The 13,901-nt window shown below is 37.6% G+C and overlaps 4 protein-coding genes, 2 long non-coding RNA genes and 1 other non-coding gene across 15 annotated transcripts; 2 read left to right on the top strand and 5 right to left on the bottom strand.

Moving 5' to 3' along the window:
* Window positions 1-7: 7 nt before the first annotated feature.
* TRNAV-UAC lies at window positions 8-80 on the bottom strand. Its single transcript has one exon. It is a non-coding gene; the product is annotated as a tRNA-Val (tRNA).
* A 374-nt stretch (window positions 81-454) lies between these two features.
* Window positions 455-2,054, top strand: LOC103844686. Of its 3 annotated transcripts, none has more exons than XR_001956567.2 (5): window positions 455-721; window positions 860-979; window positions 1,073-1,157; window positions 1,237-1,380; window positions 1,627-2,054. It is a non-coding gene; the product is annotated as an uncharacterized LOC103844686 (long non-coding RNA). The 3 variants fall into 3 exon arrangements; XR_628346.3 differs by having other exon boundaries at window positions 455-690; XR_628345.3 differs by having other exon boundaries at window positions 455-979; window positions 1,234-1,380.
* Window positions 2,055-4,181: 2,127 nt separating this feature from the next.
* Window positions 4,182-5,649, bottom strand: LOC103844685. Its single transcript, XM_033281832.1, has one exon. The coding sequence runs from the start codon at window positions 4,813-4,815 to the stop codon at window positions 4,351-4,353; it is 465 nt and encodes a 154-aa protein (XP_033137723.1). The 5' UTR covers window positions 4,816-5,649; the 3' UTR covers window positions 4,182-4,350.
* Window positions 5,650-6,160: 511 nt separating this feature from the next.
* LOC117128975 lies at window positions 6,161-6,968 on the bottom strand. The gene is made up of 2 exons (XR_004452502.1): window positions 6,807-6,968; window positions 6,161-6,697 (listed from the first exon to the last, which is right to left on the bottom strand). It is a non-coding gene; the product is annotated as an uncharacterized LOC117128975 (long non-coding RNA).
* Window positions 6,969-7,183: 215 nt separating this feature from the next.
* LOC103844684 (L-arabinokinase-like) lies at window positions 7,184-8,251 on the bottom strand. The gene is made up of 5 exons (XM_033282127.1): window positions 8,118-8,251; window positions 7,922-8,029; window positions 7,770-7,838; window positions 7,582-7,665; window positions 7,184-7,473 (listed from the first exon to the last, which is right to left on the bottom strand). Exons 1-5 carry the CDS (start codon window positions 8,220-8,222, stop codon window positions 7,393-7,395), a joined length of 447 nt encoding a protein of 148 aa, XP_033138018.1. The 5' UTR covers window positions 8,223-8,251; the 3' UTR covers window positions 7,184-7,392.
* Window positions 8,252-8,541: 290 nt separating this feature from the next.
* On the top strand, window positions 8,542-12,072 carry LOC103844682 (protein CELLULOSE SYNTHASE INTERACTIVE 3). 6 transcript variants are annotated; one of them, XM_009121490.3, is made up of 4 exons: window positions 8,542-8,771; window positions 9,436-9,501; window positions 10,071-10,100; window positions 10,204-12,072. In XM_009121490.3, the coding sequence occupies exon 4, from the start codon at window positions 10,251-10,253 to the stop codon at window positions 11,958-11,960; it is 1,710 nt and encodes a 569-aa protein (XP_009119738.1). In that variant the 5' UTR covers window positions 8,542-8,771; window positions 9,436-9,501; window positions 10,071-10,100; window positions 10,204-10,250; the 3' UTR covers window positions 11,961-12,072. The 6 variants fall into 6 exon arrangements, with proteins under 6 accessions (XP_009119738.1, XP_009119739.1, XP_033138008.1 ...); XM_009121491.3 differs by having other exon boundaries at window positions 8,543-8,775; XM_009121489.3 differs by lacking the exon at window positions 8,542-8,771 and adding an exon at window positions 9,006-9,248.
* Window positions 12,008-13,852, bottom strand: LOC103844683 ((+)-neomenthol dehydrogenase). Of its 2 annotated transcripts, XM_009121492.3 has the most exons (5): window positions 13,618-13,852; window positions 13,278-13,530; window positions 13,005-13,070; window positions 12,659-12,835; window positions 12,017-12,563 (listed from the first exon to the last, which is right to left on the bottom strand). In XM_009121492.3, the coding sequence occupies exons 1-5, from the start codon at window positions 13,629-13,631 to the stop codon at window positions 12,186-12,188; spliced, it is 888 nt and encodes a 295-aa protein (XP_009119740.1). In that variant the 5' UTR covers window positions 13,632-13,852; the 3' UTR covers window positions 12,017-12,185. The 2 variants fall into 2 exon arrangements, with proteins under 2 accessions (XP_009119742.1, XP_009119740.1); XM_009121494.2 differs by lacking the exon at window positions 13,618-13,852 and having other exon boundaries at window positions 12,008-12,563; window positions 13,005-13,073; window positions 13,277-13,435.
* Window positions 13,853-13,901: the final 49 nt, after the last annotated feature.

The following is a 13,901-nucleotide window of genomic DNA, read 5'->3' on the forward strand; positions in this document are numbered from 1 at the left end:
AACAAAATGGTGCTGCCCAGGATCGAACTGGAGACCTTTTGCGTGTAAGGCAAACGTGATAACCACTACACCACAGCACCATATGCCACGAGTTCCTAGTTTTTTAATAAAAGTTTCGTAAAGAAATAAAGCCTGCTAATAGAAAGAAGAAAAAAAACAGCACATATGAAAAACAAAATTGAAGGTTTGGTCTAATTCGGAAGCGAAGAAGATGAGTGTGTTAATATTTACTAACATCAATTATCAGTTACAATTCTCTCCCGCAGTCATGGATAAACAACGGGATTGTATATATCTTATCTTTATATATAAAAGAGACTTTCAATCTCTCTTGGGCATGCCACATAGGTGTTCATGTCACAAATTCGTTGATCCTGGTGTCGACACGTGTCCAGGTTACTTAAACTCACCGTATCATTTAACGTGACAGCGAGTTCTTGGGTTTCATTTTTCTGTTATGGTTACAGAGTTGAGCCCAATATCGAGAGGCCCATGTATTCTTCGTAAACAACAAGCGGCTTCTAGGGTTTGGTCTATTCTTCAGTCGCCGATACCAAAAGCGTTCTTCTCCGTTCTCAGACGAAATCAATGAAGTGTTTTTCTGTTAAAACATCAGCCATTAAATCTTAGGCCTTCTCTCATCTTTAGGGACGATTGGATTTTACCGTCGACAACCAACTTGATGTTGCAGTTACGCTTCTCTTCCACTCCAATTGATTCCGTAACTGCTGTTATTTATGGCATTCATTCAGACAATCCCATGATCTCCTCTTTAATTTATCTTCACCGTCTTCTACAGCACAAGGGACGCAGTTTTGTTATAAGCTCACCACACAAATTCTCTTTTGTTCATTGACAGACAAAACGGAAGCTAGAATCATAATTAAGGCGAATCAACAAGGAACCGAACATCAACTCTCTACATACGTTCATGATGATGTCAACAAGAATCTATTCTTCAATTGGCTCCATACACTCTGTAATCACCTTCTTCTTCTTCTTTTTTTTGTTCATGCCGGATAATAAGATTTTTAAGTTTTCATTGATACTTACTTTGATTTGTTTCTTGAAGAAACTGAGGACAAAAAAAATCCTTGACGAAGTCAGGGAGATAAGATCAAACTTTGAAATCTCAGAAGAAGAATAAGAAGCAATGGGTATGATTTTGTCATTATTTCTTTGTATCAAGGGGTGAAATGTTTTTCTCGGTTTATTAATCCATCTGTTTTGTAGCAGAGAATGCTGATTGGTGATCTCAGGAAGAGGCTATCAAGCTACATGACCCGAAAAGGAGGTTGGATTGCTCAACTGAGATATCTGGGTCCAAGAAGCAAAACAAAGATATCATATGAGAGGCAGCTCAACCGCATCACAGAGATGGTAATTTCTGTCATAGTATTGACTTCATTGTTAATTTCTGGTCTCCCAAAAGGTCCTGTGGGATGTTGCTGTGCTTTTATTTGTCAGTACATTTAAGGAATCAGTATATTGCATTATGTTGTTTATGTCATGTAATGGGGCGTTTAGGTATCCTGATCTTTGCGGCTTTCCTTGACAATGTTCCTGAGCTAAAAGTTCTCTTTGTTACTTAATATTATATCTTTGTTTGCTTTCACTGTTTTCCAGCTGGAGACATAGCTGAGTTAAACGACAAAGAGTCTGGAGCGGAAGAGAGGGCATTTGAAGTTTGGAAATGGTCAAGCGATGAGATTAAGTAGCTGAGAAAAAATCTGGAGACAGCGAAAAGAGATCAAAGGAGCTCCAAAAATAATTGGGAAAATGCATCAATCTGGAATTGAGAGTCAGTCTATAAGGGTTTTCATTGAACTAGGAAAATGCATCTATCTGTGATTCCAAAAAGCTTTCTCAAACTCTGATAAGGTTATCATTTGTATTCATATCAGTCTATGATTTTGTCAACAAGAAGACAGAGTAAGTACATCTAATTACAGATGCACATGAATATTTTTTTTTTCTCTTTTGATGCTGGACAAATTTGACTTTACTTAATTTTTTTATTTTGATTAATAAGATTCCCTTGGTTTTTTTCTTTATTAGAGATTCAATGTACGAAAACAATTTCACTAATTAAGATCATTGTGAGTTGATGAGATGTCAGTAACTACTTTCAAAATGTAAGAACATAATATATTTTTTTTGGTCAAATGAACATAATATCTATTATGATATTTTTCACAAAGTAACATATATTCAGACAAAAGGTTATAAATTATTATTTATAAATGGTTAATTAATTTATGCACAAGTTAAAATTCACTTTCTTTACAATAATTTCAGGACCAATGATGTAGAAAGTGAAATAAATTATATCTAAATACTTTTGATAAACATCTTATTTTAAAGATGGAAAATCTAAATTTATATAAATACAATTAAATTTATATTAAAAATTAAATATATATTTAAATTATTGTATCGAAAGAACTAAAATAAATAATATTATAAAACCCCGAGGCATAGCGGATTTTAAAAAATCATAAAAAACATTTGCATGTGTAGACGAAAAGAATTCATTTTCCTCAATAAATATGAATACAGATGCAATTGTATAGTAATCCATGTGTATATTAATAAGATAAACATAATATTAAAATATATAACAACATAGATTTTATTATTTGATGATAATAATAATTAACTTATGAAAACATTGATATGTTGATATCTTCAAAGAGATACAACATATATGTTAATTAATTGGTGTCGCTCACCACAAAATTTCTCTTAATCATGATCATCAATCGTCATGCTAAAATATAAGTTAAGACTTCTCAACAAAAATAAGTATATAAGTTGAAGCTATAAGCTTTTAAATGTTCATATATGCTTGGCTGGAGGGAGTCTCCAACTAAATTAGACGGATGCTGGAGGTGAATTAAAACTTCGCTTCATGGTATTACTGTCCGAGACTCCCGGCTTACACAGCGACTTACCAAGAGACAAGAGCAGCTATTACATATCACCGTAATAATATTAGCCGAAGATGCGAGCTATGCTTCTACTTTAGACAGATGCAGAAATTTGTTTACATGATATAGTGTGAGGCTTTAATATTTAAAATATTTAGACTGTTCATTGCCTATCAGATGGAAATTAGAAGGCCTTCATTTTAAATTTCAACAACCAGAAGCTTATTTTATAGCAAAAAAATGTTCGAATAGAGACATGTTAAATTATCAATAAATTTAATTTTAAAACATAAAAATAATTTACTAAACATTTATTATACATAGGATAATAAACATGTTCCTCTTATAATATTTATAAAAATGTTAATAATTCATAATGTGAATAATGAAATTATCAAATTATCCAAACATTTATTAAAACATACAAATAATTTACTACAAATTTATTATACATAGGATAAAATTATCAAAATGTTACTAATTCATCTAATAATATTTTACAAATTACAAAATTTATTATACATAGGATAAAATTATCAAAATGTTACTAATTCATCTAATAATATTTTACAAATTACAAAATTATATTAAATATTTACTCTAACTATTTAATTTATTTTTACATTATCATCCCGCCCGCGGGCCGGCCCTAGTTTTTAATATAAAGTACTGATGTTACTAAGCAAACTATACGACAACTTCTCACAAGTTGCTCTCTTACTCGAGGCAAACCAAAACTTGTTCTCCTCGTTTTCAAAGGATCAACTCAGATACTTCAGTACATAACCAAATTTTTTCCCGCTAATACTAGGATGAGGCAGCATTGAGAACATCTGAATACCGACCCATCAACATTGTGGTCAACTTCTACTAAGGTACATATGACTCTTGTGATTGTTAATGTCCTTTTTCAAGAACCGGAATACATTTCAAGAGTTCCTAGGGAGAACACTTCTTCCCTCAGCCAGAGGTATAATTCTATTTTAACTGTCCAACCTTTTGCATCACAAAGACAAATGAATCACTAACATTTACATAATTACATATATGCCCGCTTTTGGTCTTGTTGTAACATTCAGACTGAAACACACCAAAAGTTGCTTCTCTATGGTAGATAGAACTCTCTTCAGTCGGCTTCTGAGCAACAAAAACAGCTGAATCCAATCTCACAAAACAAGGTGAATTCTGCATTCAATGGGAAGAGAAATAATGTTGCGAAAGTCCCTTTAGCACATATAAGCAGGAAGTAAATAAGTAGAACACAGACCCAACGCTGTTCTTGTAGAACTCGCTGTCTCTGCAGTGTAAAATTGTTTATTCGTAATTCCCAAAGTGATAAGTGTCTTTTTACAATCACGAAAGCTTCTCAAATCTCAACCTTGAATTAAAAAAAAATGTCTACAGTGAGATTAATCTACTATCATCCATGGAATTGGTAGATAAGATCCAAAGCTCTCAACTTGGAGGCATTTGGGTCCAAATCGAACTGCCCATAATAATCACGGCTACTCCTCTCTTCTGTCGCCGAAGTCTCCACCACCGCAGACGACGGAGACAGTGGCCGCTTCTTGGCTCTCTTGTTCCTTATAAAACACTCTCTCATCTTCTCCTCCACCTTCTCCACCGCCGAGTCTCTCTCATCTTCCATCGCTTCAGCCTCGCCCTCCCCTAATTGCATCGGAGCGACGGAGGAGACAGAGTTATCAGATGCCGGCGATGGAACGGTGGACAGGAGCAAGGTGGAGAGGCGGTGGTGGGCTGTGCGGAGAGAGGAGGAGATTTGAAGGAGCTGGTTTCGTTCCACGGCGGTTCCGATTTGATGAGACATGAGTGTTGCTTGCTCCAGCGATGCTATCAGCTCAGCTACTTGCTCTCTGTTTCCCATGACCTTTCTCTCTCTCTCTCTCTCTAAATTTTCTCCAGATATTTTGTGTGTGTTTTAGATTCTTTTAACAGAGAATCACAGCAGCAAGTACCAGAGTTTGGTCGGAAGAAGAGACCAAGTACTTGCCTTTTTGGGCCTTTTTCTCTCTTTTTATAAATGGGCTTTACTTGTGCAAATAAAGCCTACTCGCGAGGTTTGTAATCTGTTTAAAGGAGGGGTATTCAGAATAAAGAAGAAGGGATATCGAAAATAATTTTTTTTTCTGACCGGGGTAAATTAGATTACTTTTGTTAAAGGGGGCAAACTAGATTACTCTCCTTCTAAAATGGATCTCTTCAAATCCAAATCCAGCTCATCATAATCATCTGATTTTATATGGTCGTCCTTTGCAATAACACCAGAGTGAAAAAGGTTGCCAATGAATTATGTTGATACTATATGTTTGGCTTTTATGTAATCATTTACATTGCATGTACACTTTTTTTCCCTGACGTTTTATCTTTATAACAAATAAAGTGTCCTCCGTGTTAGAGGGTTTGAAGATGTATATATTTTTCTGTATTTAATGATTCGAAAAAATAATAAGTAGTTTAAAAGCGACATCACATGGCCAAATTGAATTTCAAATTATTGTTACGATAACATAATAAATCAAATAGCACATTCATGCATTCACTCTTCAAAGAAGTGTAATTATCATAATCTAAGAGTTTACCATTCTCATTCGAAATTTACTAGTTGTCAATATATAGGTTTTTATTTATTTTTAAATGCTCACACTTTCTTTATTTTAATACTTTTTGATGATCAGATAGGACGAGAATAAAGAATCTGTCACGTGAAGCAACCATATTTTAAAACTTTTAAATATAATAACAGTTGTTTGAAGGGGTGGACACTTTACCCGATATCCGAAGTGGCACCCGAACCCGATCCGAAAAATCCGAACCGAAATCCGAACCGAAGTAGCAAAATATCCGAACGGGTATTGAATAAGGAGAGATTGGATACCCGAACCCGAACGGGTAATACCCGAACCCGAATGGATATCCGAAGATAACCGAACATATGTATAATTAACCTTATATTTCTATTTTACATCTCTTATTTTATATAAAATATTTATATTGATACTACACATACTTTAAGTTCATATAATGTACATGCAATTACGGAAAAAAATGATTTGCTACTCACTTAAAAAATGCATGTCAAGTGTTTTATTTCAAAAATTAACAAAAAGTTACATCTAAAATTTAAAAAAAAATAACTAAATTAATGCCTTTTTAGTTTTAAAATGTTATGTCCAAATCTATTAACCCTTCAATCTATTATAAATAAAAACTTAGTTAACTGAAAGTTATATTTTTAAATACAAGAAATTTGAGAAATAAAATTTTTTTTTTTTTCAAAATCTAAATATCCGAACCCGATCCGAAATAACCGAATCCGAACTAAAAATACCCGAACCCGACCCGAAATATAGAAATACCCGAACGGATTTTACACCTCTATACCAAAATACCTGAAAATTCGAAATATCCGATCCGAACCCGAACGGGTACCCGAATGCCCACCCCTAGTTGTTTGTGTGTTTGTATGCCAAAGTAGCAACTCTTGAAAACTTGGGTGTCATTAGAGTTATTCAAGGAATAAAGGAAAGAAAATAGATTGTTAGAAAAATTAATTGGGGCCCATTAGCCCATAGCTCACGCGAGTCGCACATGTTGCTATGTGTGGCATTTTTTGTAATACCACTAAAGTAGAAGCACATGATAGTAATTGGAGCATTCAGTCTTTGGATTCAGAAAAGAAATCGAAATCGGAGCGACACGTAGCACATCCCAGTAAAGTAGCTCAGTTTGAAGCAGATCGAACGGTCCTACGAAACAAGACATGTCAATGAGTTGTGTAACGTTAAACAGATCTAACGGGTCAAATGAATCTGGTAAGATCAATAACAGCCGTTGGATCACAGGAAAAAAAGTTACCGCTTTTAAGGGCGTAGGGCTTTTCTTGGGAGCAGATCGACCCGACACTACTGTAATAGTATATTATGTTTCCATAATTTTCATATTTTTGAAAGAAAGTAAATAAGCAAAGTAAAGAAATATAAGGATTTTAAACAGAGATCGGGATTTGATCGAAGTCGTCTTTAGAGCATGCGCAACGGTGAGGCTGGGAAGTAGAGTCCTTAGGATTAGAATATTAAATTTTAATGTTTTTTTTACTTTTTGAATAGTTAAGGATTGTAATTAAAAATAATGTGTGCAATGGTGTCACCTATATTGAATCCTAGCTCAACCATTCAGCATCAAATTTTTGGTCAATCATGAATCAATGGAAAGTCTAACTTCAAGGATCAAGCTGAGCATGAAACCAATTTGCGCTATTCAATTCGATCACCGGAGAAAATCAATTTGTGACTATATTTTCACTATAAACATTTTCTTTTAAAACAGGGGAGTTGAACATTTGATAACAAAAGCTAGGTTGTGAACGTGGACTACAACACGCTCAAGACCTCAGGAGGCCAAACAAGACACACCAAAACTGAAAGTAGGATATTAAAAAACGTCACCTGAAGTTGGTGACACAGACAGAACGTATGCCAGCATCAGCCGCTGCACGGCACGCTACGGGGACAACATCAGACACCTGTGTTTAACAAAAGTGAAAAATTCTCCAGGTGAATTTTACAAAGCAAAAGTCCAAGATAAGTTAACGATGGGCTGAGAAATTGTATGAAAAGAAAAGGTTAATTACCACGAAATCAGCTTTGATAGAATGAAGCCACTCCACTTCTGTTTCCAAGATTTCAGCTCGAGGAATCACAGCTGTTTCCACATACTGTGGAAGACGCAGCATCACAAAAAAGTGTAAAGCTCATAAACTGGAAATTGCAATCAAGATAAGACCAATAATCATTTACAAGTGATCACATGAGTTAAAACCTTTTCTAAGGAGGCAAGACGATCTACAGTCAGAGCATCAGCTTGCACAGCTCCACAGTCCAAAAGAACCTAACAATCGCCAATTAATCAATATATCCTTATGTTTCCAGTAAACAATTGAAAGAGTAAGCAAGTAAATGATCGATAGAAACCTTTCGAATCTTTAGCCTAGGAGACTGAATCTCGGACGTGAAGACAAAATCAGGCGCGCCGATGACGACATGAACGTCGTGCCCGGCCGCGATCAAGTGACGGACAACCTGAATTGCCACAAATTAGCCACGATCGAACTAACGCAGTAGTCACAGATAAGAATGATGCAGAGAGAGAGAGAGTGAGAAGGAAAACCTCGACGATGCGGGTGGCGTGACCGAAGCCGTGTCCAGTGACGTAGTAAGCGAAGACCAGGTGCTTGCTGGAAGCTGAGACGCCTTCGTTATCGTCAATCCTCATTTTCTTCGACGGGAAAATATCTCTCCGACGATCGCTGAGGGGAAGAAGAAGACTGATTCTAAAGAACTAATAAATTTCCAGCTTTAACGAACGATCCACTCAAATTCGGCCACGTACCACAAGGATCAAGTCCTTAAACCTCCTAATTACGGACCAATCCTTACGTTTATTAGCCTAAATATTATTATTATATTAAAACTTACATATGCTTTAGCGTTAAGGATTCGGGATGAACCCCCGTTGCGGACGCTCTTAGTTTTGTACTCTGTCCTACTTTGGACCTCTAATAAATATTCTCTCTCTCTCTCTCTCTCTAGATGGTGTTTGTGATTTGAAAATATTCAAATATTTAAATATATGAGCAAAAAAAGACAGGAGGAGGAGGTGTTTGTGTTTTAATTTAATAGTCTTTTTTTTTTTGAGGAAGAGAAGTGAGCAGTTTGTATTTGTTTCTGCAAGATCTCTCAACAGCTCTCCCAGCTTTATTAGGTTCTTCTTCATCACATTAACAAAACATTTTTTGGCGTCCTTGTCGTGTCTGCTGGGCAAGTAAGTATGTATTACTATTATTCACGAAAACAATGTTCTAAATCTCAACTTTTGTCTCCCATAATTGCTTTGATTATCTTTCTTTCAAGAAGTGGTTTATTAAAATTAATTCATTCATTCTGATTCCAAAGTTCCAAATCCACAATTTTGAATCTACTTCTCTCATTCATCGAGCTCTTTCTTTCTGGGTTTAAAAGAACACCTCTAAAGTTAAAATCCTTTTGTTTTTTGGGTAACAAAAAAAAAGATTGAATGATAATTATATTGCGATTCTGAATCTTCTTAAAGGTCGGCTTCTTCTTTGTGGTTGATGTTTATAATAGTCACAATATAAAAAAGAGAGAGAGAGAGAGAGAGCGAGAGAGCTAAAGTGATGACTAATAAAAAAAAGTAGTGATCTCAAACTCAGTTTTGCTTTTCTTTTACCAAAGTTATTGCTTTTACTCACCGATACAAGACAATTCTGTAATTCAGAAAGTAAGTAGTTTATCTCATTTCTGGTCTTCATCAGTTTCTAAACTCATTAGATTCTTTGTTTCTCTTTTTATTTCCCTCCCCCTTTCCTTTTGATATTTAACTTGGGAGATCAATAATAATTCAAGAAAATCTTAGCTTACCTTGTTGTACGTGCATACACTTACAGAATCTCCTCTGTGTATTTCAGAGTTCCAAGTTGTGTTTCTCAATGGATGCATCATTTCTCAAAGTCAACTGCTAAAAACCCAACAAGGTAAAACACACCTCAAAACCCACTCGGCATCTTTACTTGCTTACAGTGATTAATGCTTTACTATACGCTACAAAGTGGTTGTCTAATGAATTAAGACTTTGGGCGTTGACTTGTCTTCAAAGAAAAGTCTGCTGTAACTGTCCATCACCAAATTCATTAACAAAAACAATACAACTTGCACCTTCCCCCTTTTTTCTTTAAGGAATTGGCTCCAATCACAACACTAACCTTTGCGAGTATTGGAAAGTTTTGGCATTGACAATGATTGTTTCTTTCTTAGGAGTGTTTGAATATATATTCATTCCGTGGCTGTCAATGAGTTTGCTTGTGTTTATTCTCATATGTTATATATACTTTTACTACTATATTAGGGGAGAGGGAGAAGCATTTAATGATAGTCCTGCATCTAGAAACCACTCAGATTTGATATGTCGTGAGGAAACTTCATTCCTTTTTGATTCTGTTAGATGTTGTTTTCATCTCATCTCAACTCAACTCAATCTTTTTTAGTTTGTGTGTTTGTCTTCTAGTCCATAAAGTTTTCTTTCTTTCTTAATCTCTATTTGCAGGCAAACTGTCACTTGAGAGTTTCAGATGAGGTAAAGTTCTATTCATCTCTCATCATGGACTCTTCTGTTTTTGTTGATGATATACAAAGAGCTTCATGGCTCAGTGAAGTATTTGTTTTCTCTCTTCACTCAGGTCAAATTAAAACCCAAAGGGACAACAAAGCTTTGATTTGTATTCAAATGGGAACGATGGCAGAATTAGGAAGCATGGGAAAGTTTGAAGAGCAGCAACAGGCTAATCAGATAGTCTTATACAGAGAATCAGCAGAAGAATGGCTATCCCACGTCCATTCTCTCATACCGTCCGTCCTCCACAAAGCCAAAACGGTTCCCAATTTCACAGGAAGATGGAAGACCATCATCTCCAAGATCCAACAGATCCCAGGCTGCTTATCCGACCTCTCAAGCCACCCTTGTTTCTCCAAGAACAAGCTCTGCAAGGAGCAGTTGCAATCCGTGGCTAAGACACTCAACGAAGCCAAGGAGCTCGCCGAGTTGTGTTCAACCGACAAGTATGAAGGGAAGCTGCGTATGCAGAGCGATCTCGACGCTTTGTCAGGAAAACTGGATTTGAATCTAAGAGACTGCATGGTTTTGATCAAGACGGGAGTTCTAGGCGAAGCTACGTTGCCTCTATACATCTCAAGCTCATCGGAAACGCCCAAAATATCAAGTCTAAAGGAACTCTTGGCGAGGCTTCAGATAGGTCACTTGGAATCAAAACACAACGCACTGGAAAACCTGATTCGCGTGATGGAAGAAGACGAGAAGATGGTGATGCCTTTGATGGGAAGAGGCAACGTGGCAGCTTTGGTTCAGCTGTTAACAGGTTGCACAAGAATCAGAGAAAAGGCGGTGACTCTGATCAGCGTACTAGCGGAATCAGGACACTGCGACGAGTGGCTCGTCTCCGAAGGCGTGCTGCCTCCTCTGGTGAGGCTACTCGAATCAGGAAGCCTCGAAGCCAAGGAGAAAGCTGCGATCGCGATCCAGAGACTGTCGATAACAGAGGAAAACGCGCGGGAAATCGCAGGGCAAGGAGGAATCACGCCGCTGATCGAGCTCTGCAAAACGGGGGACTCGGTGTCGCAAGCGGCTTCAGCAGCTGCGCTGAAGAACGTATCGGGAGTGGCGGAGCTGAGGCAGTTGCTGGGGGAAGAAGGGATGGTGAGAGTGTCGATACATCTTCTAAACAATGGGATACTGTTGGGATGCAGAGAGCACATGGCTCAGTGTTTGCAGAATCTCTCTGCAGCGAGCGAATCTCTACGCGAAGAAATTGTTTCGGAAGGCGGAGTCCCGAGCCTCTTGGCTTACATCGACGGCCCTCTGCCGCAAGAACCGGCGGTTACGGCGCTGAGAAATCTAATCCCGTCGGTAAACACGGAGACGTGGGTGGCTCTCAACTTGCTCCCACGATTAGCGCACGTGCTAATGTCAGGATCGTTAGGCGCGCAACAAGCAGCGGCGTCTGCGATCTGTCGATTCGGTAGCTCACCGGAGGCGAAGAGGCTAGTGGGAGAGTCAGGGTGCGTTCCGGCGATGGTGAAGCTTCTGGAATCGAAATCAAACGGGTGTAGAGAAGCGGCGGCTCAAGCGATTGCCGGATTGGTGACGGAGGGGAGAGTAAGAAGGGAGTTGAGGAAAGACGGGAAGAGCGTGACGAATCTGGTGATGCTGCTGGATTCGAACCCTGGAAACACAGCCAAAAAGTACGCCGTGGCGGGGCTATTGGGATTGGCGGGGAGCGAGAAGAGTAAGAAAGTGATGGTCTCGTACGGAGCCATCGGGTATCTGAAGAAGCTCTCGGAAATGGAAGTGATGGGCGCTGATAAACTTCTCGAGAAGCTTGAGAGAGGAAAGCTCAGAAGCTTCTTTCACCGCCGGTAAAACACAAACGAAGTGATGTAACGTTTATATAACCGTTTAAGTATGACTTGGAACACTATTAAAAAGCCCGTTGGGCTTTAACTCTCTTAAGCTGATAAATATATTGGGCTATTTATTAACTAACATATAAATATTCACTACAAGCCCGCAACGAAAAATTACAATCTTATTGCCTTATTTGGTTTTTGGTTACCATTTTACCGAATCACACAACATTTGTACTGTTCAAAAGTTGGAGACATTGGTGCGGTCAAAGAAAAGACCAGATGGGTGCCCATTAGGGACCAAAGCCAGCTTCACAGGACTCGCAGCGCCTTCTTCAACTGTCAAAATCCCAGTGTTGAAGTTGATCTCTGTGTTTACGAAACCAGGACAGACGCAGTTGATGATGATTGATTTGTTCTGCTTTGCCAAAACTCGTGTCAGTGCGATCACTCCAGCTTTCGATAGTATGTATCCAGACATTACTGTTGGCCAACCTTTGTCTTGTAATGAGCCTTCTCTGTAATCCTTGAGGTACTCGTTCATCACTTCATCTATTTTCTCTAAAGTTAGATTCTCACCATCACCCAGCACTCCTTTTGCCCATTCATTTGACACATTCTGTAGTCAATATAATAACACTTTTTTTATAATAAAAAAAAAAAACCGAGAGGCCTAGCCAAGCAGATGATAACATGATCCTTACTACTCTTTACCTGTAACATTCCCATGGTGGAAGCAATGCTGACGATTCTTGGGGAATCAGAAGCTTCAAGGAGAGGAATCATGGCCTCGCACATTCGCTTTACCCCGTAGTAGTTCGTCCTGATTGCCTCCTCCACTATCTCATATGTATCGCTCATTATCTTTGAAATATCGGTAGGTGCACCAGCCTGTACTTAAAAGTCATCTCATATATATATATATATATATATATATATATATATATATATATATATATATATATATATATATATCTAAGAGTAGGCTACCTCTCTCAAGCTTCCTTACTACAATTTTCTTGAATGAGATGAAAGTAAGTTTATTGGGGAAAAACAGTACCTCCGCTATCTGAGATTTGAGAACATCGACATTAACATTTGCACCTCCAACTCCGGCATTATTGACCTGTAGATATATATCACCAAACAAAGAAATTAGAAAAGAAAAGAGTTCACTTAAGATTTAGCACTAAGCATACATATGAGATCCTGCCTAAATAATAACAAGTGTGATCTGTGGAAAGGGAGTTGCAACTGACTTAGATCTGCAAGTGAAACTGATAAATCGCAGACAAAAAGAGATTTGATTGACAAAAATATTATAAAAAAGTACCAGAACATCGAGCTTCCCGAAGCGGGTCTTAACAAAGGAAGCAAGAGAAGCGATGCTGTCTGGATTGGAGACATCAAGTAGGTGAAAGAGGATGGCTTGATCAGAAAAACCATTCTCTCTCTTGAGCTTTTCGACAGCTTCGAGACCTTTCTTCTCATCTCTCGCTGTTAGAATCACAGTCATCCCATTTTTAGCAAGTTGCCTGCAGATCTCAAACCCAATCCCTTTGTTCGAACCACTTACAACTGCAACTCTGGCGCACACAAATCATATGAAAAGAAATCAAGTTACTTATATTGAAATCTCAAGACGAGAAGCTAGAGAGATAGGAAGCACAAACCTTGACTCTGCCATCGAATTGATCAGAATAGCCGATCAGCTATCTGTCTTCTTCTTCGGCTTGAAATATACAGCTTAACTAACAATCAATGAGGAGGCCATTTCTGTATTTATTTATATTTCGTTTGTATGGATAAGAATAAATAAGTGCCACATGCATGAAAGACACACACCGCTAGCTTTTACTATATTTTAATAAATTAATGATAGACACCAATGTTTCCAAAGTATCAAAGCAGAAGAGATTGTTATTGCCAAAAAAAACTGATAGGAGTTGAGTTTCTT

The sequence above is a fragment of the Brassica rapa genome, chromosome A10 (assembly GCF_000309985.2).
Source record: "Brassica rapa cultivar Chiifu-401-42 chromosome A10, CAAS_Brap_v3.01, whole genome shotgun sequence".
Classification (NCBI taxonomy): domain Eukaryota; kingdom Viridiplantae; phylum Streptophyta; class Magnoliopsida; order Brassicales; family Brassicaceae; genus Brassica; species Brassica rapa.

Excerpts from the sequence above, each read along its gene's own strand:
- LOC103844683 (XM_009121492.3), bottom strand. Across the intron at positions 12,836-13,004 it reads TCAAATCTCAGATAGCGGAG|GCTGGTGCACCTACCGATAT; the intron begins GTACTGTTTTTC and ends TTTTAAGTACAG. Across the intron at positions 12,564-12,658 it reads CCACCATGGGAATGTTACAG|AATGTGTCAAATGAATGGGC; the intron begins GTAAAGAGTAGT and ends TATTGACTACAG.
- LOC103844684 (XM_033282127.1), bottom strand. The coding sequence starts at position 8,222 with ATGAGGATTGACGATAACGAAGGCGTCTCAGCTTCCAGCAAGCACCTG. Across the intron at positions 7,666-7,769 it reads GTCTTGCCTCCTTAGAAAAG|TATGTGGAAACAGCTGTGAT; the intron begins GTTTTAACTCAT and ends CGTCTTCCACAG. Across the intron at positions 7,474-7,581 it reads CTATCAAAGCTGATTTCGTG|GTGTCTGATGTTGTCCCCGT; the intron begins GTAATTAACCTT and ends TGTTAAACACAG.
- LOC103844685 (XM_033281832.1), bottom strand. The coding sequence starts at position 4,815 with ATGGGAAACAGAGAGCAAGTAGCTGAGCTGATAGCATCGCTGGAGCAA.
- LOC103844682 (XM_009121490.3), top strand. The coding sequence starts at position 10,251 with ATGGGAACGATGGCAGAATTAGGAAGCATGGGAAAGTTTGAAGAGCAG.